The 27,539-nt window shown below is 32.5% G+C and overlaps 1 protein-coding gene across 2 annotated transcripts; it reads left to right on the forward strand.

Annotated features, from left to right (window-relative positions):
* Positions 1-14,482: 14,482 nt before the first annotated feature.
* Positions 14,483-26,923, forward strand: LOC105776796 (uncharacterized). 2 transcript variants are annotated; one of them, XM_052622057.1, is made up of 16 exons: positions 14,483-14,626; positions 14,709-14,832; positions 15,859-15,940; positions 17,080-17,183; positions 18,502-18,628; positions 19,383-19,477; positions 19,752-19,875; positions 20,539-20,619; positions 21,467-21,565; positions 23,706-23,864; positions 23,969-24,026; positions 24,124-24,188; positions 24,984-25,028; positions 25,199-25,372; positions 25,469-25,975; positions 26,372-26,923. In XM_052622057.1, exons 2-15 carry the CDS (start codon positions 14,795-14,797, stop codon positions 25,970-25,972), a joined length of 1,755 nt encoding a protein of 584 aa, XP_052478017.1. In that variant the 5' UTR covers positions 14,483-14,626; positions 14,709-14,794; the 3' UTR covers positions 25,973-25,975; positions 26,372-26,923. The 2 variants fall into 2 exon arrangements, with proteins under 2 accessions (XP_052478017.1, XP_012455162.1); XM_012599708.2 differs by lacking the exon at positions 26,372-26,923 and having other exon boundaries at positions 25,469-26,289.
* The last annotated feature ends 616 nt before the right edge of the window (positions 26,924-27,539 follow it).

A 27,539-nucleotide genomic window follows, 5' to 3' on the forward strand; every position in this document is an offset into this window, starting at 1 on the left:
ATATTTATTGGTTAGGATCTGTCGTGAGTGTTATACCTAATAGAAATAAAAAAAATTTAAGTCTCGCTGATAAACTTACCCTTAATCTAACACCTTCACTCCTAACGTTAATGATTTCCTGAGTCGTTGTCATTTGGTCCTTCAAAGGACATAGGGACAAGGGTGTTAACACATGAAGGACATATATATATACTTAACACCATTCGGTTTAAGAGAAAAATAGAGAGAAGGGAATTATGCCAAAACTACTCGGGTACTTACTCTACTCGATTAACACGGCGAGATTAGTGGTTCAACTTGGTAAAAGAATGGAGAAGTTTAGTGATCTACAAGAATCATTTGATCGGTAAGTCTAAAATACAAAGTAAGAAATTCAAGTAGGAGAGTGCAGTAGGTTTGATCATTAGAGGAGAAGAAAGAGGTTTAAAAGAAAAAAACTCAACCACCGGTAAAGACGGGAACGGTAGTCCAACGACCAGAGGAGTGATGGTCCTGCTTAGGGTGTAGGAAAAATAAATAATAATAAAGGTTCATCACAAGAAGTGATGGAAAAGGAGATGAAAGGAGGAGAGAGATAGAGAAGAAAAGAGACTCGCAGTGACGTGAAGTGGTGGTCATGACGGCGATAGACGGTAACAGAGAAGAGAACGAGAAGGAGGAGGAGCTATAGTGGCTAAGAGGTGTGGTGTTTGGTGGTGATAGGGTTGAGTCACGATGGAGGAATGAAGTAAAAATGAAAAAGAAAAAAGGTGATGGCTAGCAAAAGGGAGAAAAATGGATGAGAAAAAAGAGAAAATATGGAAGAGAGGGAGGAGGGGACGACAAAGAGAGGTGGGGAGTGATGGGAATGGGTGGTCAATCTAGTCTAGGTTTAATGAACCACTTCTATGGTAATGGGGGGAAGAAATGACAAGAGAGGGAGGCATGGAGTGAAAAGAGGATCATTTTACCTCAAGTTATGGTAAGTTTGACTCCTAAAGAGGGAAAAGGATCCTCCTAAACAAGGTAGCTATGAGGTGGGCGACAAGCTCATTGTGCACATGGGAAATGTTTTTAAAAAATTAAATAAAAAATATGTGAACAAGGGGACCTGAACTTAGGACCTCTAGGATAGCTAAGGAGCATTAAACCACTAGACCACTTCACTTCCTTGTTTTTATTTTTATGCTACTAAAGTAAAATTGTGGGATGTGATAGGGATGGACTAGTTGATTGAACATCAAGTCAGTCTGCACTGTGCTACTCAGAGAGTGACTCTAAGTACAGCTGATGTTAAAGAGATTGTGATGTTGGGTGAGTGTAGCGACTATCTGTCCAATGTGATCTTCACTATGGTAGTAGAAAAACTAGTTCGAAAAAGGTATAAGGCAAATCTGGCCTTTCTTCGGGATAGAAGTGCAAGTAGTTCAACTGTGGACAGTATCCTTACTATAAAGGAGTTTTTGAATTTTTCCCAAGGAACTACCTAGGCTACCTCCCAATCGGGAGGTTGATTTGGAATTGAATTGTTGCTTGGAACTACACCGGTGTCTATTGCTCCCTATAACATGGCACTTAAGGAACTTAAAGATTTTAAGATTCAACTTCAGGAGCTTATGGATCGATGGTTTATAAGACCTAGTGTTTCACCCTAGGGAGCTTCGGTTCTGTTTGTTAAGAAGAAAGATGGTTCAATAAGGCTGTACCTTGACTACCAGTAGCTAAAAAAGCTGACTGTTAAAAACAAGTATCCTTTGCCAAGGATTGATAACCTGTTCGATTAATTTCAATGAGCGACGATATTCTCTAAAATTGATCTAAAGTCTGGTTATTACCAATTGAAGGTGAAGAAATGGAATGTGCCTAAGACTGCATTCAGGACTTGGTATGGTCATTACAAGTTTCTGCTAATCCTTTTGGTCTAAACAATGCCCTTACCGCATTTATACACTAGATGAATAGGGTGTTTCACCTATTTTTGGATCAGTTCATCATTGCGTTTATTGATGACATCCAGGTTTACTCAAAACCAAAGTTGATCATGATGAGCATCTTAGAGTGGTATCAGCTGGCTAAGAGAAGTTGAGTAAGTGCAAGTTCTGGCTAAGAGAAATAATGTTTCTAGGTCATGTGGTATCAGCTGAAGGTATCCATATAGATCCAAAGAAAATAGTGGCTATTCTGGAATAAAGGCAACCTAAGAATGTTTCCAAGATTCAAAATTTCCTTATATTAGCTGGGTATTATCAGAGATTCATCGAGGGGTTTTCTCTAATTTCTGCCCTTTTGACCAAGCTTTTTAGGAAGAATATGCGTTTTAAATGAACTAATTTAAATGAAAGATTTGATTTGGGTGATAGTGGACAGGTTGACTAAATCAGCTCACTTCTTACTGGTTCGTTTAGATTTTTCTCTGTAGAAGCTAGCTAAGTTGTATATTTCCAAGATTGTGAGACTGTATGGGGTATTGGTATCGATTATTTCTAATCATGATCCTCGTTCTATGTCTTGATTCTGAAAGAAATTGCATGAGACACTAGGTATTAGACTGGATTTCAATACGACTTTCCATCCATAGACAGATGAACAGTCGAGCGAGTAATTTAGGTTTTGGAGGACATGTCGAGGAATTGTATGATTGACTTCAGAGGTAATTAGGAGCACTTGTCGTTAACCGAGTTCACGTACAATAATAGTTTTCAGCGAAGCATACAGATGGCGCCGTATGAGGCTTTGTATGGTCATAAGTGTTGGACACCATTGTGTTGGACTGAGTTGGGCGAAAGGAAAATTTTGGGTCTAGAACTGGTTCAGGAGACTGAGGGTAAGGTTAGACTGATTCAAGACAGACTGAAAGCGACTTCAGATAGGAAGAACTCGTATGAGGATTTAAAGAGGAAAGACATTAAGTATAGTGTCGAAGATCAGTTTTTTTAAAAGTGTCACCATAGAGGAAAGTTTTGAGGTTTGGACAGAAAGGCAAGTTGAACCCTAAATTCATTAGGTCGTACAAGATTCTTAAGAGGATTGGGCTACTGGCTTATTAGTTAGAGTTACTGTTGGAAAAAAAACACATTTGAAAATAGTTTTCTTGCACAACGGAAAATTAAAATTTTGAAAACTGGCCCTGTTTGTGATATTTATAGTAATAAACTTGAACTGAATTCGTACATGTGTTTTTAGATAAGTGGATCCTTTTTTTTTTGGCTTTCAACCAAACGATCTTCTCTGTTATTCTCGTACCACGAATTGCTTCGAGTGTTTGGCTCGAACCAATTGAATCAAAACATAAAACTAGAAAATGTTTTCCTTTTAGGGTGAAAATGTAAATTCTCTCTTCTTTAATAGAAACCGATAAAATTATTATTCTGAAAAATATGTTTATAAGTTGAGAATAAATTCTCTCCATTTTTTGGTAGAATAACAATCTGTCAAAAGTTGTATCGGTGCAATCTATTTATAGGAAGAGAAGGTATAACCCTTGTAGAGTTGTGGAGGTTTATTTTAAATAGAAAAATAATATCCTACTTAGAGTAAGGGAGGGGTGAAAGACTTACCCTTCTATTTCTACTAGGGTTGCCACCCCCTTCATATTATATAAGGGGTTTTGGGCCTCTCTCTCACATCGGGTCCAATTAAGAGTACTTCTTGAGCCTTTTTGACCCAGTACTCTATAATGTGATCCAACCCGATTTAGTTTTTTATTTCCAAAAATAAAATTTAATATTTACATATTAAATAATTTTCTCATCCCAATTTTACTTTGGTAAAATTTTGACGATTTTACCCTTCGATAAAATTTTGACGATTTTACCCTTCGATAAAATTTTGACAATTTTACCCTAAGTAAAATTTCAAGAAAATTCGTTCAATATGTCACAAATCAACATGTTCACTATGACCGAATGGTTTATTTTCATTTTTGGGCTTCAAAACAGTCCAAAAACATAAACTTATTCTTCCATCATTTTTTAAGTAATCCTATATAGGATTGCAAGTTTCCATTTTCATTTTCATTTCTATTTTTGGAAACCTACATTCATTTCCTAATGATTTAATCTCTCCATTCCGAAGAAAACCATAACCATTCCTAAATGTTTATCATTTCTCTTTTTCTATTCATTCTGCTTATTTCTATTCAAACACGCAATTCATTTTTGGTTTCTATGAGCTAATAGAGGGATCGGTTGGACATTTCTAGTTGAGGCTCAAATGATTTATAATTAAATTCTTTCTTTTCGCCTATTAATTATAAACTAATCTAGTCAGCAAGTCATTCCACTATAGTATCGTGATTGAGCTCTCCTCAACGAATAACATTACGAAAGTAACTACTTAGTACTCATCCAATGACCTTATCATAATGTGTTACCCTCATTGGATATCCTTGATCTATTTGTGATAATATTCGTGCTCCCAATATGATCCTATTTTATCTCATAGTAACCATTACATCTTCCTTTATGAAAAGTTAATCACTATTAAATAGTGATTAAGTCATCTTACACAAAGACGGACAACCCGTGGCAACATTTACTTTTCATCAACCATGTAATGCCAATGAGAGGATATCATTTACCTATATTTTAGGCTATGAAATCCACTATTTTGAATGATGCTACATACTACAGAGGTTGTACACCCAACGCACCAGCTTTCAGTTCCTTATCTATTTGAACTCCGGCTTTTACTTACATAAAAGTGTACGAGTCACGCATACATAGTCTGCCATCCACTCATGATTTAGGTATGTCACACTATGAATGTCACAAGTGAATAAATCTATTGACAGATTCAGGATCTATTCCGCTTGGGTCCTGTCCAATGTACTGTCAGTCCATTCAGTCATATCTATGTCTTTATCTTCTAAGAGTCATCTGCTCCAATGCCTAAGATAAAGCATCTCCACAATTGGACTTGATAGACGCCATATTAATCTTTTAATTGGTTTTCTCATTTCCTATTAGACTAAAGACATGTTTAGGTTCATCTACTAATATAAGTTGTCTTTAGGTACTACGATTCAACCACGTAATATTGCTTAGTATTAGTTAAAACTAGACAACCAATGAGAAACATTTGCTTCCATTTTTCTTTGGATGCAAAAACCATGTGAGGACAATTATACAAAGTATATTAATGTAATCAATAATTTTTTTTATTAAGCAATATGTTCAAAAAAAATGACAAGTGTGTATTGACGAAAATACTACACTTAGGGCACCAGATCCAACAGTTATGATAAGGAATAAAGCGGATGAATGCGGAAGCGGATCATAAACTTTTTCAAAGTCGCGGATTTGACTTAGAGCTCTAGACGTTCAAAAAGAAACTTGGATTCTGACACAACCTGAAAGGCAAACGAAATCCAAGTCAAATAAAAATAAATAACTAAGATGAATAAAATAGTATAATAAAATCTAAGATTATAATTAATAAATAAGAAAAATAAAGAAGATAGATGGAAAGATAGAATGTGGTATGTAAAAGTTCTAGGAAGCCTTGGAAACATGAAAAATCCACAACTCCCTTCAAGCGGCTCTTATTTCCCCTCCAAGAAAAAGTTTGAAGATGATCCCCACAATCTGAAAAGATTGTTAAAACTCTTATAAAAGAAAACTCAAGAGAAATTCCTGAAAGAAAAACTCAAAGAGAATTTATTAACTCAAAAGAAAAGTTGAATCATAATCAATTTGTATGATTTGTGTATAATGTAAAGGCCTATATATAGGCTAGCTAAATAAATCTAAATAAAACTCTTAAGTATACAAGAATTCTAATTTAATCTAAACAAGAAATGTTTTAAACTTAACTTTCTTGTTAATATAAAATTCCTAAATAACTTAAAATACTTAAAAATTATAAAAAAAATTGGAATAAAATAATAATAAAATGATAAGAGCTGATAAATACAATATTAGGCTCATATATAATAAAATTTAAGCCTAAAACCTGAACTCAATATGAAATGTCTAGGCTTGTGGGATTGATTGGGGTCCTTGAAGTGAAGTGCCTAAGCTTGTTAACATTTTCCACATGGGCTTGTCATAATAGATTGAAAGTTTAGGTCAATGCACAAAATTAGCCCTTTCTAGTTCATATTACTCCAAAATCTATCGTATTGAAGCTTTAACTTTTCTTCTTGAATTTTTTTTGTGATAAAGTCTTGAACGAATAAGTTGAGTTTTATCTCATAATTGGGCCTTAAGGGAAACTAAACCCATCTTTATTATGGTCTTTGAATTAGATTGAGTTGCTCGTATCAAGTTACCTCCTAAGCTCAATCGTATTCATGACGTGTTCCATGTTTCTATGTTGAGAAGGTACCGATTTGACCCATTTCATGTCGTTCCAATTGAGGAGATAAAGATGAGACCGGATTTGTGCAAATTCTAGATCATAAGGTGAAAGTTCCAAGTAAGAAACGAATTCCATTGGTTAAAGTTCTATGGCAAAACCATGGCATTGAAGAGGCCACGTAGGAGTCGGAAGACTCGATTCATCAAAAGTATTTTTATTTGTTCGGATCAGATAAATTTCGAGGATGAAATTTCTTTTAAAGAGGGGAGAGTTGTTACATCCCGATTTTTATTGTTATGTTATGTACGTTTGATAATATAATCAGTTTCTAGTCAAATGGTTAAATGTTACTAGTTTAGTACTTGAGTTTCGGGATCAATTCCTTCCCTCGCATATTTTTATTTTCAGTAAGTTTTGCTCCTAAGCCCTAATTATCATTCCAAGCTATTTAAACACTAGTATTGAACTTTTTTTTTGTTCAACTCCGCTTTTTCTCGTTTGCTCTCCTCTTTGTCACCTCTTCCCCTTAACCTTCCTTTCAATTTTTCCTTTTGCTTTTGCTTTGCCGTCGCTCTTTGCTTTCTCTCAATCTCTCATTTTTCTTTTCTTTTATTTTCCCTCCATCCTATCATCCTTTTTAGTTGAATCTGTCTTGGTTGATTATTTTATTCATCCTCTATGAACGAATTTGTCACTTTCGATCTATTTACTAGTGGCATATAAGTGTTCTTTCAAGCCTAGATCTTTATTTTCGAATGTCCAACAAGTGTGCTAACATCCCTCTTTCTATTCTATTAATCAGATCTCATTATTTTCTTCCTGGATTTGACAAGTTTGATTCTAGTAAGTGTGTATTTCATTGTTTAAGGTACAGATTTTGATGTGTCAAACCAGATCTGATTTGTAAGAGTGCTATGGTTTCATATCTGTAAATCGAGGAAAAGGGGTAAGTTTTCTTCAAATCAAATCTTGTAATTTGTTTTTGCTGAATCATTTATGGTGCTTAATCAGTTTTAACATGTGTGTTTTTGGTGTGGTGTTATTTTGTTCAAGACTCAGATCTGTATAAGAGCTAATTAGATTTGAATGGTAGGAGTGTTGCAGATTTGAGTAGTGCAAATCAGATTTTTGTACGAAGGTGTGTGTCTTGACCATAAGTAAATTATATGTATTTGGTGATATTCGAATGCATTCTTGCCTTAATTGTGACTAACTGATTTCATGAGTGCCTTTGGAGTAATAGCCGAATGAGATTTGCGCCCTTTTCTAGGGTTGACAGAATGTAAGTGTCCCCTATCTATGGTTTCTGGTATGGCCAAATGTGAGCAAGTGAATTGGGCGCCATAACCGATTGTGTATGAGCCCTAACTATGTTGGTTGAACATGTGTACTCTATTATTTTATGTTACTGTTACTGATATCACATGATTTGTGATGCGAGCACATGCTTACTAATATTGATTAATCATTGAATTGAAATTGATCACATATTCAAGCTTGCCTACTGTTACTGTTAAATTTATTGCATGACTAAGCATATCAATATTGTTATTGTTATTATTGATTGCATGTTGAAGCATGTTACTGAAATAATTATGCTACAGATATGCTTAATATGCCATAATACATTGCATACGGTTAGGACGATATGTAAGGAGGAAGTTACTGACAGTTTATCTGCAATTATTGGCGGTTTATCCACAAATTACTGGCAATTTATCTATAATTACTAGTGATTTATTCATAACTTACTGGCAGTTTTTTTGCAATTACTGGTGGTTTATCCATAACTTACTGGCAGTTTATCTAAAATTACTGGTGGTTTATCCACAACTTACTGACAGTTTATTTGCAATTCTTGGTGGTTTATCCATAACTTACTAGCAGTTTATTTGTAATTACTGGTGGTTTATCCATAATGCAATGTATAAGGATAAATGAGTTTTAGGGAACTCTTACTGTGGTGTGTAACAAGTGTTGGGTAGGAACTCTCTATAATACAAAAATTGCATTTTCATTCATAAAATACACAACCATACTGTCAACTCTGTGATTCTATACTATTGTGATTTTATGAAAAAACTGCTAGCTTGTATGTTATGTCTACTGTATTGTAGTGGATATTTATGTTTATGACTCACACTGAGCTTTTTAAGCTCACCCCTTTGTTTACCATATTACAGATAACCCGCGAGGTTAGAATTCAGACACGACACTCAGAGGATTATCTCAGACTTTTCTGTTAAAGTGTATTTTCATCAACTTTATTTTTATAAGTTTTTATTTGGGTCTGTACTATTTTCAATTGGACTGTGGCATGGGTCCAAACTTGGTATTCTGGGAATTTTGCATTACATTGATAAACGTTAAAACTGGTTAAATTAATTATTGGATTAATTATGTATAAAATATGCATTTAAGTAAAGTATGATAACCTCATTTTTTTCGCTGTGCCTGAAACTGGATTTTCTAAAAAGTGAACTCAATCAAATAATTAACTAAGTTTTCAAAATATAAAATCTTTTATAAATTAGACCATAACTCAAATCGACATTAATAATTAGATGTTTTTGCAAAATTGAGATAAACACGCTAAGTTTTTCTTCAAAGATAAGTAGATGACCTAAAAAGGCAGTTTTGAAAATCTAATTATTTTACTAGGTCATTTCAGTGGCCAATGTAGCCTTCAGAATCCAACTGTAACATCTAGGTCGGGTTAAGGAGGTTACATAATATTATTCCCTTTCACCCCCAATTTTATCTACTAGGTTCACCGTCTTAAGTTTTTCTTCAAAGATAAGCAGATGACCTAAAAAGGCAGTTTTGAAAATCTAATTATTTTACTAGGTCATTTCAGTGGCCAATGTAGCCTTCAGAATCCAACTGTAACATCTAGGTCGGGTTAAGGAGGTTACATAATATTATTCCCTTTCACCCCCAATTTTATCTACTAGGTTCACCGTCTTATTTCTCTTTCCCACCTTCCTTATTTCTCCAAAAAATGTAGAAGATTTAGTCCAATATTGGTGAGTATAAAAAGCTAGCAAGTTTTAGTGCATTGTAGAAAGAAAAATGTTCTTTTAAGCTTGAAGATTATTTTTCATTTAAGCTCATTTTAAATATTCTACTATTTTTCACTCACAATGCTTTTAACCGAATCCATTATTTTATCCATTCGCTTTGCTTTTAACCCTGACAATGCTTTTATTTGCTCAAGTATTTTTCATTATGCACATTTTTGTGAGAGTTCTATACTCACCATATTGTCTCATATCTTCACTTTTTTTCACTCAATTTCTTTTGAAACCACCAAGATGTCTCTACCTAAGCCCTCAATATTTATGGCTTGACGTCTATTTTGTCATGCAATAAAATACCAAAGATAGGGAAAGGTTCAAGTTTCAATTTAATTTTGGCTCAATGTTTCAATATTATAGACAAGTTCATCAAGGAAGAGTAAATAGGCTCAAACATGGGAATTAGGGATACATAGCATAAAGGTAGGTTATTTAAACACGGGTTATTCAAACAATGCCTTAGGCCATCCTTAAGCATTCCACAACCAACAATTGCTTTCATTCTTTTAATTAAACCAATGAATAATAATTGATTTAGCCATAATGTATCTACAAACATCTATAGTACTTATTTATCATATAGCACAAAATTGAACATTTTTACATACGTAATCACTTTAAGTCTATTATGCCATTTAACCACATAAAATGATTAGTCTACTTTAAAACTAATCAGATTATCTCATATCAATCAAAAGTTGCATGCTTGACAAAAATCAACACATAATTTATTATTCACAACCAATATTCTCAATTCTAACATCATCCAAGCACCGTACAATTCAAACAAAATTTTTTTGGGATATATATATTCAAAATTTGAAATAAATAATAAACAAGACAAGGAAAACACACAAACTATGAGTTTGTAATTTTTTGGAACGATTTGGATTCGGTCCATACATGTTTTTTTTTTCATTTCATATGAAATGTTTTCCAATTTAATTTTATTAAATTAATATATAATGATTTCATAATTTTCTTTTCAAATTCGAATTTAAGAAAGGGTTTGGAGAATAAAAGAAAATGGGTTGGAAGATGGCTAATGTAAAATGAAAATCAGAACAGAAAGTTTTTGTCAGATGTAATCAATGCAATTTTGAAAGATAAGGAGGTGACTAAAGACAATGAAGAGGGTGGATGGGACTTTGAACACCTCTTTGGGGGATAAAGGATGAGAAAGAAAATGATGAAATGTAGGGAAAGGAGAGAAAATAAAAAATATAATATTTAATTAATTTTTTATTTAAAAGTTTTTATTTAATTAAAAATGATACGTTTCACATTTTAGGGTTCGTTTGATTGCCAGTAAAATATTTTCCGTAAAATGATTTCTGGAAAATGTTTTACGTTTACGTAAAATGATTTCTTGGAAAATATTTTACGGTGTTTGATTGAATCATGTAAAATATTTTCTAACATTTGGTGATTTCTGAAAATATTTTCGGAAAAGTTGTTTTACATATATTAATATATATTAATAATTTTTATATTTTATTGCAATGATTTATTTATAATAATACTCAATTATTTATATACATATTAATAAATTTATATTTTAAATTATTTTTACATATATTGCAATAATTTATTTATAAATAAATAAATCAAATTAAATATATAATAATACTCAATTATTAAGCTAGAATATTAACCGTCATAAATTGAAAACAATGCTTTTAGTGAAACCATGAAAAAAGAATGCTACCGAAAGAAGAACAAAATCATATAATAGATCCAATGAAATCTGTCAAAGGAGGGGTAGATACAATAGGTCTTTGAAAACATTGTTATATGCAGCCCATCAACTTCAATTCAAAACCATTTTCACATGTTGTACAATCTCAGCTAGAACCAAAACAAAAAAAAAAAAATCAGTCTTTAATGGCATTATGGGACTGCCTTTCTCAACCAACCCCAACTAAGTTCCAAAATGAGGGTCAAAACTTGAAGACCAACGTCAATTCATTGCCAAGCAAAAAAAAAATGTATGATTTGATCCAACTATTAAAAGCTATTTTAAGTACCCTTTGTTGAGTATCTACCAAAAACTCTTGAGTTATTAGCTGACTGGAGCTCTATGAGGAATGCCTTTCCTTTTCTTCACTCTTTTCCTAGGCTTTAATAGACTTTTGGTCACCCATGTCTTTGTCTCCTCCGAAACATCAGTTGATGAAAGAGATGATTGCTTTTCTTCTGTACTTATTTCAGGTGAATTTTTATTGTATTTCCATGAAACATAAGGGAATTCTCGTATCGGTAATTCGATTTTATCGGTTCGGTTTCAGTGCATATTTGAAACACGAAACATTTGTTTATGATTCGGTAAAAGGAAATGAGGAATTCAAGTGGTGAAAAAATGGGGTTGAATTTGCATACCTTGCATGCGATAGAGCAAAATCTATTAGAAGGGTCTTGAAGGTATCTTCCACAAATTTAAATCGATGGTTTGGCATCTTTAGCTTGAGGTAGGGTTCAAATGTACAGACTTTTCACCATTGATTTTGTATGTCGGACAAGCGATTAAAAATCATTACTGATAGTGTCATGAAACTATGTATCATATCAAATTCTTTGGAAAAGTTTATCAAAAGAGAAAAAAGTGGCAATCAAAGCAATCATTTGGATGATTCTTCAAACATAATGATATGATTCAACAAGTAGTTTAATTAAAAACACATTATATATGGATCCTAATTAGTGATTTACCCCAAAAAACCAATCTTTTTGCCCACATCTATGATACTACCAAAGCAATAAGGTCAATTGAATTCCCTGAGGTCATTTTGTGGTGCAAGTGATGGCTTATTCGAGATATGCATAAATAGTTTATGACAAAAAAAATAAGTCCAGATATTCAAGAACAATAGTTTGAGGATAATATTCAAGGATCTTTAATAAATATATATGCATACATACATGTATATATTTGATCCATTCGCATAACAATAATTGTTCTAAACAAACAAGCATCTCTATAAACTGAAGCCTAAGTTATTATGAGAAATAATTTGATGATGATATTCTATACCACTTGCAACTATAATAACTTGGGGTCTTTGATAATGTCATAATAATCAGGGACATCGCGAGCATCAACTGGTTCCTTGAATGGCCAAGCATCAACATGGTCATGCATTGACTGCTTGAACAAAACCAATTTGCTTAGAATCTAAGGAAAATTATGGCAGGAGATGCTCTCACATTTAATGTCAAATAAACACTTGGAGAGAATCAAGTTATCAAGAGTAAAAGCGAAAGGGCAATGACTTATTAACATTTATAATTATACTGTAATTAGGCCAGTGCAAGAATCCTGAAAGTTAGCATTAGCTTCCCCTGCATCTTAGACAAGGTTTTTGATTGTGAGAAGGGGGGACATGCATGCTTTTTATTACAAACCTATTAACCACAATAAGGAAACACAACAATGATTATTCAGAATTATACCCAACAACAATAAGAAGAAGAAGAAATTATATAGTAAACATAATTATGAGGGCACTAATGAAGATATATGCAGATGAGGACCAATTAAAAGTTCAGAAACTTGCCTTTTAAAGTGAGCGCAAACCACTTAAATGTTTCTGATTTGTCGCGTTGTCTGCAGAAACAATTAAGGCTCTAAATCGAGTATGACCCCATTGATCAGGAATCCAACTAGCTTCCTCTATTACCAAATCAATACAAATTTATACATACTATAACCAAGCAAAGCGAGAGCAATTACTATAAACAAAAAAATCTAAACCCTAAAAGTCAAAACCAGTAGAAACAGCAAGATATCTGTTCATAAATTATAGGCAAAATACATGTTGATGACAGAGAGAGAAACCTTCAGGTCTTCTTTTCTCATTGTGGCTGCTAAGTTTCTTCAAAATCTGAGAGGTAAGGACGACGGTCGATTTAATAAACGGAGATGACGAGGCAGAGATTTACTTGGTGAGGCCAACGAAGAGAAGGGACGATGGACAGAGATGGACAGAGAGGAAGGGAGAACGAAGAGAAGGGAAAATGTCTTATGGCTTAGAAATCGGTAAGACATTTTCCATAAATTGGCTTTGCTTTTACCCGTGTTTTGGAAAATGTTTTCCTATAGGAATTTATTTTCCACGAAACAAACACCGGAAATTAAGGAAAATATTTTCCACCAAACAAACAGACCCTTAATTAGATCTAACATTTTTTTTAAATGGCGGAACGGTTTGGATCAAAATTAGTAATATAATCAAAGTTTAAGTATCACTTTATGTCAAAAAAATAAAATAAAAGGTAGCTAAGTAGGAAAAAGGCTATAATTTGGTGGTCAATTTTTTTATTTAAACCTTTTCTGAATGGTAAAAATATTTGATTGGAGTTTGGTAAACTAAAATAATTATGACAAAAAACTTTAAACAATAAATTTGAAAATCGATTCGGCTCGTTGATCTTTAGCTCAGTTGACATCGTTGCTATTGCAATACTTAAGAGGTCTTGGGTTTGAACATGTTTAAGCATGTATTTCTTTCAATTTAAGGGTTTGAGAGTTTATAAGTAGAAGTAGCACTAATCAAGAAAAACTAAAAACTGACTCAAACCAAAGTGTTTGGATGATTTATAGAATGTAAGTTTAAAAACTATGACTACTCGAAACTAAATTGTATTCTATTTTTATTTAATTTATAATTAATTTTAATTTCTATGATAAAAACAAATATTTTAATTTAAAATAGTGAGAGTAACTTAATAAAAATCATATATAAAAGGTATTGATTATTTTTATTTACTTGAAAAATTATTAATTTTATAAATATTTATAAAAATTCTTTGAAATTTTCCGAGTAATAATAAAAATCATAAAATAAATTTTTTTCCAAATAAATCTAAAAATAAAAGATAAAAAATAAAAAATTAGGTGGATAACCAAATTATAATAAACGATAAAAAAAATTCAAAAACCCAACCCAACCCAACCCGAGTAAAAGTGTAACAAGAAAATCGGTTGGGCTCCACTTATCAAGACCTCTAACCCAATTACTTTCAGTCCCAACTCACTCTCAAACACGTACCAACATCTTGAGCACGTGCAAACAGCCAGATAGGCAAAGATTAAGACACTTGGCTGGGCTGGCATGGCAACGAAAACCAAAAAATTATTATTTTAAAAAAACATTTCGTTTTTGAAGGAAGGAAAGAAAGAAACTCGGGAAACATCAACAGCAACAACAACATTTGACAAAGTTGTTGTTCTTCTTCTTCAAAGAAAACCCTTTTTCTTTACTCATCGCAAGGTTCTTTTGTCTTTGATCCGCTGCTGTCTTTTTCTTTTCTTTATCATAATAGTATAATAGAATTTCTTCTCGCAAACTCTAGGTTTTTGTTGTTGGGTTTTGGAAACATCATTAACTCAACAAGAACAGCACAGCCCAGATCACTTCAGTTATCATTTTTGGAAATCTATGGAGCAGCTTGTTAACTTCATAATACGCCCTCCCAGGTAGTAATCTTTCCTTTTTTAATTTTACTTTTTTTGGAAAAAAAATTACCTTGTTTCCCTTTTTGTTGAATTTAATTTTTTTTAAAATATTCTTTTACGATCTTGTTTCCCTTTTTTTTATAAAATTTAATTTTTTTTATTTTTTATGATCTGTTCCATTTGGCTGACGAGGAAAGTTGTTAAGAGAAAGGAAAAATTGGGATTTGAAATTTAAGAGAAAAGAAAACCGTTGCTTTTTACTTGCACCCCTTTTATATAGCATCAGATTTGAAGTTTTTATTTTTGTATTCATGTTGATCAGTTTCTAAGCAAGCATACCTGGGTGATTATTATTGTTATTATAGGGCTCTTACCGTTGGAATTTTATAATTTACGTTACTTCGTGGTTCCCTATGATCTTTCCATAATTTCAGAGCATGTCTGATTATTTGTGATGGCTTTCTTTTGGCTCTTGATTTGGTTAATTTTATTAATTTTGTGTAATTTTCTTTTCTTGTGCATATATAAATATATATTATTTTTCTCTTGTTATGGGAGTTGTGGGTATTTGAATCTCAAACCTTTCATGGGTTCTGGCATGCGAGTCTTTGGGTGATTTTGTTATTGTTTTCTGTTAGACTTATGTTTGGATTAATAATAATAATAATAATAATAATAATAATAATAATAATAATAATAAAAAATACTGTAAGTTATAGTTTGTTCAGCTTAGCTGTGGAATTTAGACTATTATTGGTAAGATTATATCTTCATGAATGTAAAACTATAGCCAGAAATTTAGAAACATAAGTCATCTGGCTTTAAGCATATTGTTGTAACGCTGTTCTACGCTGGAGATAAGATGGTATATAATCAGCAGACTTATGGAAAGGCCACTGAGATCCTTTCATGAGATATTAAACAAGAAAGATAAGTGAATCAAAAGATAGTCAAAATCTTTTTTAATGAACACGTTTGGGACATCATTAATTTAAGACTGAATATTATTGTACCCAATTTCTAATGGGCATTATTGTTTGGTGGCAGAGCTGAATACAATCCAGAAAGTGATCTTTTGGATGAAGAGTTCATGTTGAAAGGGAAATGGTATCAGAGAAAGGATATAGAGGTACAGTTTAAAGTTATATACGCATGAAAAATTTTAGATTTATTTAGTTTCCTAAAATTTTTAACTTTATTGGTTTTTCCCAAACCTATTTATGATGTTAATCTGTTCATTTCCCTGATCCCTCAATAAAATAACTTTCTTTAGAAAAATGTAGTAGTACAATAGATATGACTGCATTGTCTTGTCATCAACACATTCATATTACTGGTAAACTAAAACCAGTTAGTTAGGTGCCCCTAGCAATTGTACCTCTTTACTTTCTCTTTTCCTTTGGCAGGAAACATTACAGAGAAAGGTCATTTGTTTTATACTTTTCTTTGACTTGATTCGTAATTTTGAATCTTTTCCTTGTTGGCACTTGGCAACCATTGTGGTGCTGGCATGTGCTTTATGACACATTATTGAAGATTGAGGCTCATAGAAATTTGAATTGCCGGCCATTCTTCTGCATGTTGGTACAAGATAGGCTAAAATCAAATTCTTTTTACTTGTAAGCCTAGGTTTTTGTCTAAGAGATGCTGTTTCAATTGCAAAATCAGTTCTGAAACTACATTTCTGTTATCTTTTTATTGGGTGGGCTGGTCTGAGGTGTGTTCTAACAAGATTAATACTTTCTTTATAAGAGGTAACCCTAAATGAAGATTTGATTGACTTGCAGTAATATTGAAGTTGAGATCTTGTTAGTTTAGAAAGGAATCTCTGGACATCAACATACTCGGAAGAAATTGCTTATGGGGGTATGTGTAGGATGGTTTGAAAGGCTTAAGGTCTTCAAGCACAAAGTAAACAGCCCTTTTGGTCTACTCTAGATAAGATGTAAAGCTTGTGTACATGGATAAATCAATAACCATAGGAGTAAAACTGTTTAAACTGTTGATTTCCTAATCTAATTTTTATGTGATAATATTTTTGGACGTGTAATTAGATCATGAAGAGTTATTGTAAATAAAAATCTTGTCCTATTTGTGTGTTTTCATTTTCTTTAGTTGCGAAGTGAGAGGGTTAGTACACAACCATTTTTTGTACATAACTGAGCAGAAAATTATTTATTTATTTATTTATTTATTTATGATTTCTTATAATTAGCATGAATTTAAGTTGCTCTGCATCATAAGTCTTGTGTTTTGGCCATTTTGCAGGTTAAAAATGGCAGAGGAGATGTTCTACAGTGTAGTCATTATGTACCGCTGGTTAGTCCTGAAGGGAAACCTCTGCCCTGTGTGATATACTGCCATGGAAACAGGTGACATAGAATTTTTATTGGTCCCTACGGAAAATGTAGGCAATTGAATAATTATTTGTGGAAATTAAAAGAAAAGGAACTTAAGATTTGATTTTCTTTTTTTTTTTTTAAATTAAGGAACTTAAGATTTTGCATTCACACAGGAAAGGGCCTTTTTGTCCAACTTGCTTGTATCTATCAACTCCAACCTTCTAATAAATAGCATTGGTTTTTCTTGGTATAGATATATCTGGATAAATACCCTGCTGTTTATTTACTTTCTTTTTTCGTTTGCTTATATGGTGTACTTGTACTAGTGATAATGAAATTTGGTAAGTTATATCTGCAATAACTGTTAGACTATTGATTTTTCTAGCTATACTTTCTGTTGCTATCATTTCATTATCACTTAAACCACCTCTAGCAATATAGAGGGTTGGTTCTTTTATTTTCAATTTATTTCATACAGCTTAGCTTTTGCATACTCGCATTTGTCTCTTTTCTGTAATCTAGGCACCAAATACTTCAGGATTGGCAGGAAAATAAAGGAGTTAATACACTTGAATGAAGGTTATTGTAATTGGGATATCGACATTTGAATCAAATTACTTGTATCTGCTAGTAAACTTATATTTGGATTAGTTGGTTTCTTATTTTCTTTCTAATGTTAATTAAATAGTTGGTATGCAAGGCAATATTAGAGCGCCAGTCTTGCTGACAATTGCTGAATGACATTAAGAATTTCCTTTTCTTGAACATTTATTAGGAAGAAGTGTTGGAATGACATAAATGAGAAAAATAAAAGATAATGCATTTTGCAAAAAAAAAAAAAAAAAATCTTTGGAAGTGGGTTGTGATAGTTTCAGATGTCAGTTGCTTAGGTATTCTGTATTGCTGACGGCTAGTGTTAGGTTTCCATGGCCGCATATTCTTGCTGACAAATTGCTGAATGACATGAAGAATTTCCTTTTCTTGTACATTTATTAGGAAGAAGTGTTGGAATGACATAAATGAGAAAAATAAAAGATAATGCATTTTGCAAAAAAAAAAAAAAAATCGTTGGAAGTGGGTTGTGTTTGTTTCAGATGTCAATTGCTTTAGTATTCTATATTGCAGATGGCCAGTGTTAGGCTTTGATGTCTAGTTTCTGTTATATCCAATTGTTTCTTACTTTCAGATCTAATATATGTGTGTATCCTATTGTTACATCTTCTATGCTGGCTGCCAACCAACTAAAATGTTGTACATTTTTACTTGACTCTTTTTGGTTTATTATTACAATTACTTAGTTTGTTGTAGACATCATTTCTGACTGGTAGCACATCTTGATTTTGTGCAGTGGCTGCAGGGCTGATGCCAGTGAAGCTGCTATTATTTTGCTGCCTTCAAATATTACCGTTTTCACTCTTGATTTTTCAGGATCTGGGTTATCTGGAGGAGAGCATGTCACCTTGGGTTGGAATGAAGTGAGTGGCTAACTAACTACTTGAACAAAAATCTAGAACTTTTTATTGTCACTTTTCTTATGGGTGCAGGAAAATACCTTTTCTTGTATTTGATTAATATCTTTTGATAAATCATACATCCTTTACTTGTCGTGAACTTGTAATAATGTGTATCTCTGCAAATTGGCTATATTAATTGTTGTTTGTCTTGGGTTATTTGGGGTATTCTTACTTTATATGTGTTGAATAGCGACTGTTAGCTTTTTCTTGGTAAACTTGTTTTGGGGTGAGTACCTGGGTTTTTAGGCATATGGATTGAAGCTTGATTAAGCTCGTTAGTGTTGACCACTGGTTGAATAAAGTATGACGTTTGAAAATGCAATCTTATAAGTTAAATAAATTAAAAAGCCTAAAATAGCCCTTCTCCGCTTACTTTGATACTTCTCCTTGGTATAAAGTGAATTCTTCTTATTATTTCACATTTGGAAGTTCTTAAAATAACAAACCCATATATTTCTAAACAATAAAAGTGAAATATTGTTCACTAATTTTGAAACACCAACATTGATATCTGTGAATTTATACAGAGAAGAAAGATGAGTTCAATTTATATTACCAAGTGAAAAAAATGTAAAATTCATCTTAAACAAGGATATTTAAGGCAGTGGAAAGTGAGTGAAAAGTATGCAACATATGGATGATGGTTGGATACTTTTTCCGATGACGAGCTTGCATGTCTTAAACTTCTGCCTGATTTTCTTTTCCAATTTTTCAGAAGGATGATCTGAAAGCTGTAGTTGATTATCTGCGGGCAGATGGAAATGTCTCTTTGATTGGCTTATGGGGCCGCTCAATGGGTGCTGTTACGAGGTTTCTAAAGCCCTTTCCATCTTCTTTTCAACTTGCTGTTCTAAAGATTTGAGCGGAAAAGCACATCTCATAATTTCCATCTTACCAACTTTAATGAATTTCTGGAGTTTTATTTAATGATTTCCTGCCTCTAACTTCTCAATTATATATTAAGAACAATTGTTTAAGTTTGATGTCTTTCCTCATCTGCTTGTATAAATTCATGTGAACCTATTATAGCGGATGTGTTTCTGCATGTTTATGTGACATCAAGGATGTAAATGATTGTTCACAGCCTAATGTATGGAGCTGAGGATCCTTCAATTGCGGGAATTGTTCTTGACAGTCCTTTTTCTGACTTGGTCGAGCTGATGTTGGAACTAGTAGATACTTATAAATTCCGTTTGCCCAAGTTCACCGTAAGTATATGCTTTGTATTAATTTATTATTATATATTTTGTTGATTTTAGCTCTTTTTGTCTATGTGGGTAACGAACTAACCACCAGTCTAGCATATATTTTTGGTCATAAAGATTGTATGGGAAATTTAGTGCTGGCAACTATTGTAAGGAATGGTGGTGTTATATCCAAAATAACAGAAATAAGAAAAACTGTAGTGTTGGGATTTTAGTTCTTCATGTACACATTCTAACTACTGCATCCAATAATTAGCATGTTTTCTTCCCTCTGATTGGTTAATCAATTGACTGAGGGGCAAGTTCTGTTTTGCAAGTTTATTTTGTAGATGCATTTGTATACATTTTATTGCTGTCTTGTCAGTCTATGCCATGTTCTTTCTAATTAACAGTCAAGTACAACTACGGACAAAATGAAAAATTTTAAGAGCAGTGATATAAAATTGACTCTGCAAGTAAAATATGTTTAAGTTGTTGACAAGTTATGTTGCTGTTGAAGTTGAGTTATCAGCCTTTGTCTTTTTGTTCTATTGTTGCTTTCTGTGCCCAATTTATCCTGTCTAACTGCTTATTGAAGTGTTCAAATTTTTTTTATTACAATATAAGAACCTTGAGATAAGTGCTTATGTTGTCCTATGACCCTATTTCTTTATTTGCTTGCTCCAGGTTAAGTTTGCAATCCAGTTCATGCGAAAATCTATCCAGAAAAAGGCAAAGTTTGACATAACAGACCTGAACACCATCAAGGTTCTAGTCTGGAGATAATTTACTTTTTCGCATTGATCGTGTAACTCATGTTTCTGGTTTCCCATGGCCTGAGTTTTTTCTGATTTTTTTGAATTGATTTATTTTGTCAAGGATAATGAAAAAAGGAAAGATGCAAAGTTGGAAGAAGAGAAAAGTAGAGGGATGGAAATCATGTTTTTTCTTTCCATTAGTCTACTTTAGGATGAAGAAAATGATTCTTTCCATTCATTTCTTAGTAGAGCTGAGGAGTGGAGAAAAGAAAATAAAAGTTGCATTTTTTTTTTACAATTATATCCTTTGCAAGTGGAGATAAAAAGATAAAATTTAATAAGAAATAATGGATAGTCTTGTAAATTTCTGACAGTGGACTCACTCCTCTCTTATTTTCTCGCCTCTATTCTTTTCAATTTGACTTGAGTAGTTTCAATAAGGATAGAAACTGATACCCCCCAACCCCCCAAGAAAGTAAAAAGTTTTAGAAACTGAGCATCTCTCCTAGTTCATTTGTTGTACATTTCTGTTTTTACCTAGCAGTAACGAAAATCATTTCCTTCCAACATTTCCACTATCTCTTGCAATCCTTCCAGTTTTCCATTCTACCATGTAAAGCCTTAATGTTTTGCTTAACATGTTTCTTTTATGTTAAAGTTTATCTAAATAACATTTTGGCCTATTACCTTTTTACTTTGTTCTACTAACTTGTAAGAGAACCTGAAAGATAAATTGATTGTTTGTTACTCTCTCTGCTTATTTATTGAAGATTGAATGATTTCACTTGTCAATGCTTTTTTTTTTTTAATTTATTATTATGTTTGCGTAAAGTTAAATTCACTTCACTTTAATTTAGGTGGCGAAATCTTGCTTTGTTCCAGCACTGTTTGGGCACGCTATTGGTGATGATTTTATACGCCCTCATCATTCAGATCGAATATTTGAGGCTTATATGGTAAGTTGTGTATTCTTTTTATTGATAGAATTTGATAACAAATTCATATTTTTATGAATTACTTATTGCAAATATTTAAAATAAAAATAAAGAATAATGGAAAAGAAAATAAGATATTTTAATAGGAAACAAAATAAAAATAATGAAAAGAGTGAAACAACTCAATATAAAGGGAGTGAAAATGGGGGTAAAATAGGAGAGTGGGTAAATAAGAAAAATAAATTTACATAAAATTATAAATTAAATTATCAATTTAACTTTAATAATATATCTATTAATAAAGTCCCTAATTGAGTTGGGGTCATGAGTCAACCGGGCACCAACTCATTTAGGGAAATTACAGAAATATCCGTCTTTAATTAAAATGAGTTATATTAATCGAGGGTATTTTAGTCTTTTTATTTTAACAAAAACCAATTAAAATATGTTAATGATGAGATTTGAACCCGTGCCAATTGAATTGTACCACTCAACTGAAGCTTTATTTTGATGTTTTTCATACATTTTATTTTGATATGCATAATTTATTATTAAACGCACATTTGTATTCTAAATATGTGGTTTCCACACGCATAGGATTTCTAGTATTTATTATGCAGCTTGGTTTTTATGTACTTTTACTACGAAGTTGATGTCATTGAGTCAAGTGACATCAAATTCAGTGAGAGTTAATAATAGCGTAGATACACACACACACACGCGCGCACACACACACACACACACACACACACACACACACACACACACACACACATATATTATCACAAGGTATGAACTACCAGATAAGGTGTGTTGACATGATGTCTTTGTGGACAACTTCTCTTCATGTCATGTAGGATAAAGAAAAATATTTATATTTTGAATTCAAATTCTCAAATCCAAATAGAATGGAAGATCATATATTATTATTTTTAGCCATTAAATTTATTTTTAAAAATGTGCATATATCCTTTATTTCCTTTAATTCATAAATATTTTTTATATATTAGGAATTTTCAACCATATCATATAAGGTATGCTTACATGGACTACATAGAACCTATGGTAACAATCAGACACTTTGGCAAATTGCTACATACGCATTTTAAATTTCAAATTCAAATATCAAATCTGATAATTTAAGTAGTTTCTTTTAGTAAAAGATAATGCCTAAATTATGCCATTTACCATATATATTTCTATCATCAAAATATTATAGTAAGGTTTTAAGCCAATAAACAATTGTTAGTTATTATTTTATTTTGTAACTTTGTCTTTAAGAGGTATATATGTTAAATTTATTTTTCTAATAACTAATACATTTTTTGATAAAACAGATTACAAGATTAATTAAAACAATTATTTTATCAGTTATTTGAGTAACAAACTTTTCATTATAGTTATTTGGAGATTAATGTTCATTATTAAATCAATGAAATTTTGGATGGTAAGCTTACTAAAATATTGAATAAAGACCATTAAATAATTTACTAACTAAATTACCTCATAAATGAACTTGAAATAATGATTAATTTTATTAGTATAAAAATCAAAATATTTATTTACTTAATATTAAAAATATTTTTTTCAAGAGTAGATCAATTGTATTTAATATTCTCAGGCTCAAACTATCATAAATATTTATAAACAAGTTAATAATCTAAAAATAAAACCAACACCTATGTATTGTATGGGATTAAAGCTTGTTGTTTATACATGTATAGAACTGCAAATTGGAAAAAGATGATAATCATATTTGTATAAAGATACGTGATTCCTCTCCCTTTCAATTAACCTTTCAAGATGATTGAAGATATTCCAGTTGATGGCATTTCTCAACTACTTGCTAGACCTGTATTTTCTTTATGGCCTGCACTTTGGGAAAAAAAGTATTTAGTTGTTTTGGCCTAGAAAGAAGAATGCGGTTTATAGGAGAGTTTGGTACCATAAATTGTGGAATCCATTTTTCATTAGCTTTTATACATCCAAACAAAAAAGTCCACCTTTCAAATTTCAATGTGTGTGATTGAATATGGTTTTCTATCATCTATCTACATTCATAAAGGATAAGTTATAAATTGAATGTTGTTTGAAGTCTCAGTTTTTGAGCTATTCTTGCATTTCATGCAATGCTTTGTGCATTGATTCACTACTTTTGCAGGGTGATAAGAATATTATCAAATTTGAGGGAGACCACAACTCGCCTCGTCCTCAGTTTTACTTTGATTCCATAAATATCTTTTTTCACAATGTCCTGCAACCTCCCGAGGATGAGGTGGGGGCAACACTTTATGATTCAATACATGATTATTTTGGTAAGGTAAGCTGAACTCTAAAATTAAGATGAGGATAAGGTGGTCGTAGTTTTTATTAGAAGTCCCTGATGTCATATCTACAATCTTTTGCTAACTGATTTACATTCAGGGTACTTGGGCCATCCCTGAAGTAGGCTTTTTCCCAGATTCATCAACTGCATCTAAAGGTATTACCAGTGTACCTTGTGTTTCTCCCTTAAATGCCAAGTTTTGCTACTCCTGTTAATGATATTGTATTGCGCTGGTTCTCTTACTGGTTTCCAGCAACTAGCAGCACATCAGATGCCATTAACCAAGTCCGTTCCAAAAGACCCATGAGTCGAACAGAGGTCAGTTTAGTTTCTTTATTTATTGTCATTTCTCAAGAATGAGCTGTAAATATTTTCTTCATTCATCTTCAAATTTACTGCATTTCAAGGGGTAATGTAATCTAATGAAAATCTGGATACATGCATGGATGAATAAGGCTCCATTTGGTTTCTGAATTTTTTAATTTTATTTTCAACAAATAATTGGTTTACTTTTTAAAATGGAAAAATACATTTGGTAAATAGAAATAATTTTTGTTTTCAATAGTGAAAACATTAAAAATATGTTTGGTACCTATTTTCTATGACAAAAACATGAGAAATAAAAGAAAAGAAAAATTCTAAATTTGTATAGATTTTAATCAGGGTAATAGATTTGAATTTTTGTGTTTAAATGGGTTTGAGTCAGGATCAGTTTATTTAATGTTAAAACTCTTGTTTTCAATTTTCCAGAGAAAATGTGGAAATAACCTTTTATTGATTTCTAATTTCATTTATCTTCATTTCATTTCCTAAATTTTTTTTTTAATTTTCAACCAAACATGTTTTTCTCAATCTTTTTATTTAAAAAAGAACGAAAATGAAAATGGCTTTTATTTCTTGAAACTAAACGGAGCCTAATATTTTGTTTTACATTTGAAACAGACTTCTAAACTTAAGAAGAATATGAAGGAAAAACAATGTCATGAATTTGAAATCATTGTAAACAGTTCTATGCTTTATCGTTGTTTATGGTTTATCATCTTAACTTTGAAAGAGATGCAACTTTTTATTTATTTATTTGTGCCTAATATTTGTGGCTTTTATTATGCCCAGGTTCCTTCTGATATACCATCTGAAGAAAATCTCCCTGGATGTCAGGTATTCCCCCGTCCCTGTATTTTCCAACTTTGTGAAATGCAAAGGAAAAAGTTCTATAAAATGCTGCACTAAAGACTTGTTGGCGGTGTCACTAGAATTGTAATCATATTGTCATATGATGTGGGAGGGAGGAAGATAAAGGTGTCACTGACAAATAGTATTTACTGCAGGATAAAGATACCGTTGATAATGGTTCATCATCATCCAATATGATAAGTTTCGAATTATCCAACGGTCATCCCTTTGACCCACATGTGCCAACAACAATGGATGATGATCAGTACGTAGAATATCAACTGGATGACTTGACAGGCTTCCCATGTAATGTGGAGGAAGAAGAGAGGGTGAGTTGAAAGTCTCATCTTTCATTGTGTCCAAAACAATTCATGGCTATTTAATCAACGTATAACCCTTCATCAATTTTTTATTGATGGGTTCAGATGTTTATGGAAGCCATAATTGAGTCCTTAAAAGACTTAGATATGCGACAACCTCAGACAGAAGAGCAAGCCAAGGCTTGTGCTGATTCTTCAGAGTCTGCAAAGAAAGATGAAATAAATGGCAGGGATACTTGTTCCACCACAGAAAAGTCCAGTTCCTTGCCTCTAGAATCCACTTCCACTCAAGTGGTACATGATCAGGTACCTTTTGAGACACAATCCACCTTAGTAATCAATGGCTCCAATGTTGGCCTGGAGCATGCATCCCCTGATACTAGCGTGTCATCTTTGGGACGTGCATTTGATAGATCTCCGTCAACCGAGGAAACAGTGAGCACATCCTGTGCTCAAACTGATACATCAGCAAGTACCCAAAGTTCATCTGATGCTGACATGTCAGGTAGCACAAAAGCCACTGTAACAGTTGTACGGAACCCCTCTAATAACATCATGGATGGTTTGATGCGTCGCTGGGATCTCAACTTCTTTCGAAACAGTCGATGAAAGGTAAGATGAGCTTGTTTGAGCTGCCTGGGGATTGTATTATTTTTGTAACTAAGTATAGGATCCGTAGCTTTGTAAAATGTTACAAAAAAAAGGGGGGGGGGGGGGGAGAAAAAGAATGGTTTGTGATGTGCTAAGAAATTTGGTTATAGTGTCATTGGCTTTCATTGTCTATTGTTTTTAATTTTCGGTGGAAAAAGATGTAATGTTTTTTTTTTTTTTTTTTGGGGCACAATTAGGGAATTGTATGGCGATACCCATTACCCAAAATTCTTTGATTTGCTCTGAATGTTATATGGTTGATGATATTTGCTTTAGCCATCTTCCTTTTCATTTATTTATGTTTTGATAATTGAGAACGGGATAAAATTATTAGGGACTGAAATCTTGTCTTGTCAGGTGAGTGGCTCATTTTCCTTTTCACAGGCAAGGTAAGCTGGGCTTTTATAATGTTGACAGCTTACTTTTGTGCATCTGAAATGGTGGAAAGTTTGGGAATCAACTCTCCATCGAAGGTTTCTCCCTGCCAAGCTTAGGAAGTAACTTTCCCAGATATACCCCGAAGCTCCTCATCCATAGAAGAGGCCGAAGAGTTCGTTAACTCTGGAAGCCAACCGAGTAGTCATGCAATAGGCCCCTTTCGTGCCTAGGGCACTGACCCACCGATATAATAGTCAATACTTTAGGGATCCTTGGAACCTTGAAGCGGTCCAAACGCTTCGAAGACACATGCTTTTTGTCCATAGGGTAACCATGGTCTCTCTTTGTTAACCTGGTTTATTTTCCTCATTTGGAACCTCGACATTTCAATCACTTGTGTAACCCCCCAAACTTTTGGTACAGTAAATGGTACTGTTATGAGACTCAATACAATGAAATTTTGAAGAGAATTTGAAAACAAGTTCTATAAATGAAGTCTTAAAGAATCGCTTTGATTTTTAGAAGAGGAAATTTGAGAGAATGATTGTGAAAATATGAGATTTTGGTACAAAGGGACCAAATTATAAATTTTGAAAAATAAGAGGGCTACAATGTAATTTGATCAAGTTGAGGAAGTAAGAGCCAAGGACATAAGGATGACTTATAATATGTTTTAATTTGAAGGAATTCAATTTCGGGACTAAATTATAAAATTTAAAAAGTAAGGGGACTTAAAGTGCAAATTTTTTCAACAATGAAAAAATGAGTTAAAAGCATTAATAAGGTGCCATGCTACTGGAGAAGTGAGTAGATCTTGTTCCACTAATCTAGCTAGAAAAAAACCTTTTATTTTATTTCCATCATCTTCTTCATTTGAGGCTAAGGTATTAAGTAGGTTAGTAGAAAAAAGGTCAAATTGTAATATTTTATAAAATTTCAAATCAAGAATCAATACTCCCTACTTGTTATTGATACCAATTTGAACTTCGAAGTTTATAAAAAGCGAACAAAAATCAAAGGTATTGATACCTTTTATAAAGTATTGGTACCTTCTACAAAGTATCAATACTTTACCCTTGTATCGATACTATTTTATAGTTCGATTTTTTGAAAAATAAAAAAAAATTATTAAAGTATCGATACCCTT

This window comes from Gossypium raimondii, chromosome 10 (genome assembly GCF_025698545.1).
Source record: "Gossypium raimondii isolate GPD5lz chromosome 10, ASM2569854v1, whole genome shotgun sequence".
NCBI lineage: Eukaryota > Viridiplantae > Streptophyta > Magnoliopsida > Malvales > Malvaceae > Gossypium > Gossypium raimondii.

Coding starts and splice junctions, on each gene's coding strand:
- LOC105776796 (XM_052622057.1), top strand. CDS start 14,795: ATGGAGCAGCTTGTTAACTTCATAATACGCCCTCCCAG. Junction 18,629..19,382: donor TCACCTTGGGTTGGAATGAA/GTGAGTGGCTAA, acceptor CCAATTTTTCAG/AAGGATGATCTGAAAGCTGT. Junction 24,189..24,983: donor GACCCATGAGTCGAACAGAG/GTCAGTTTAGTT, acceptor TATTATGCCCAG/GTTCCTTCTGATATACCATC.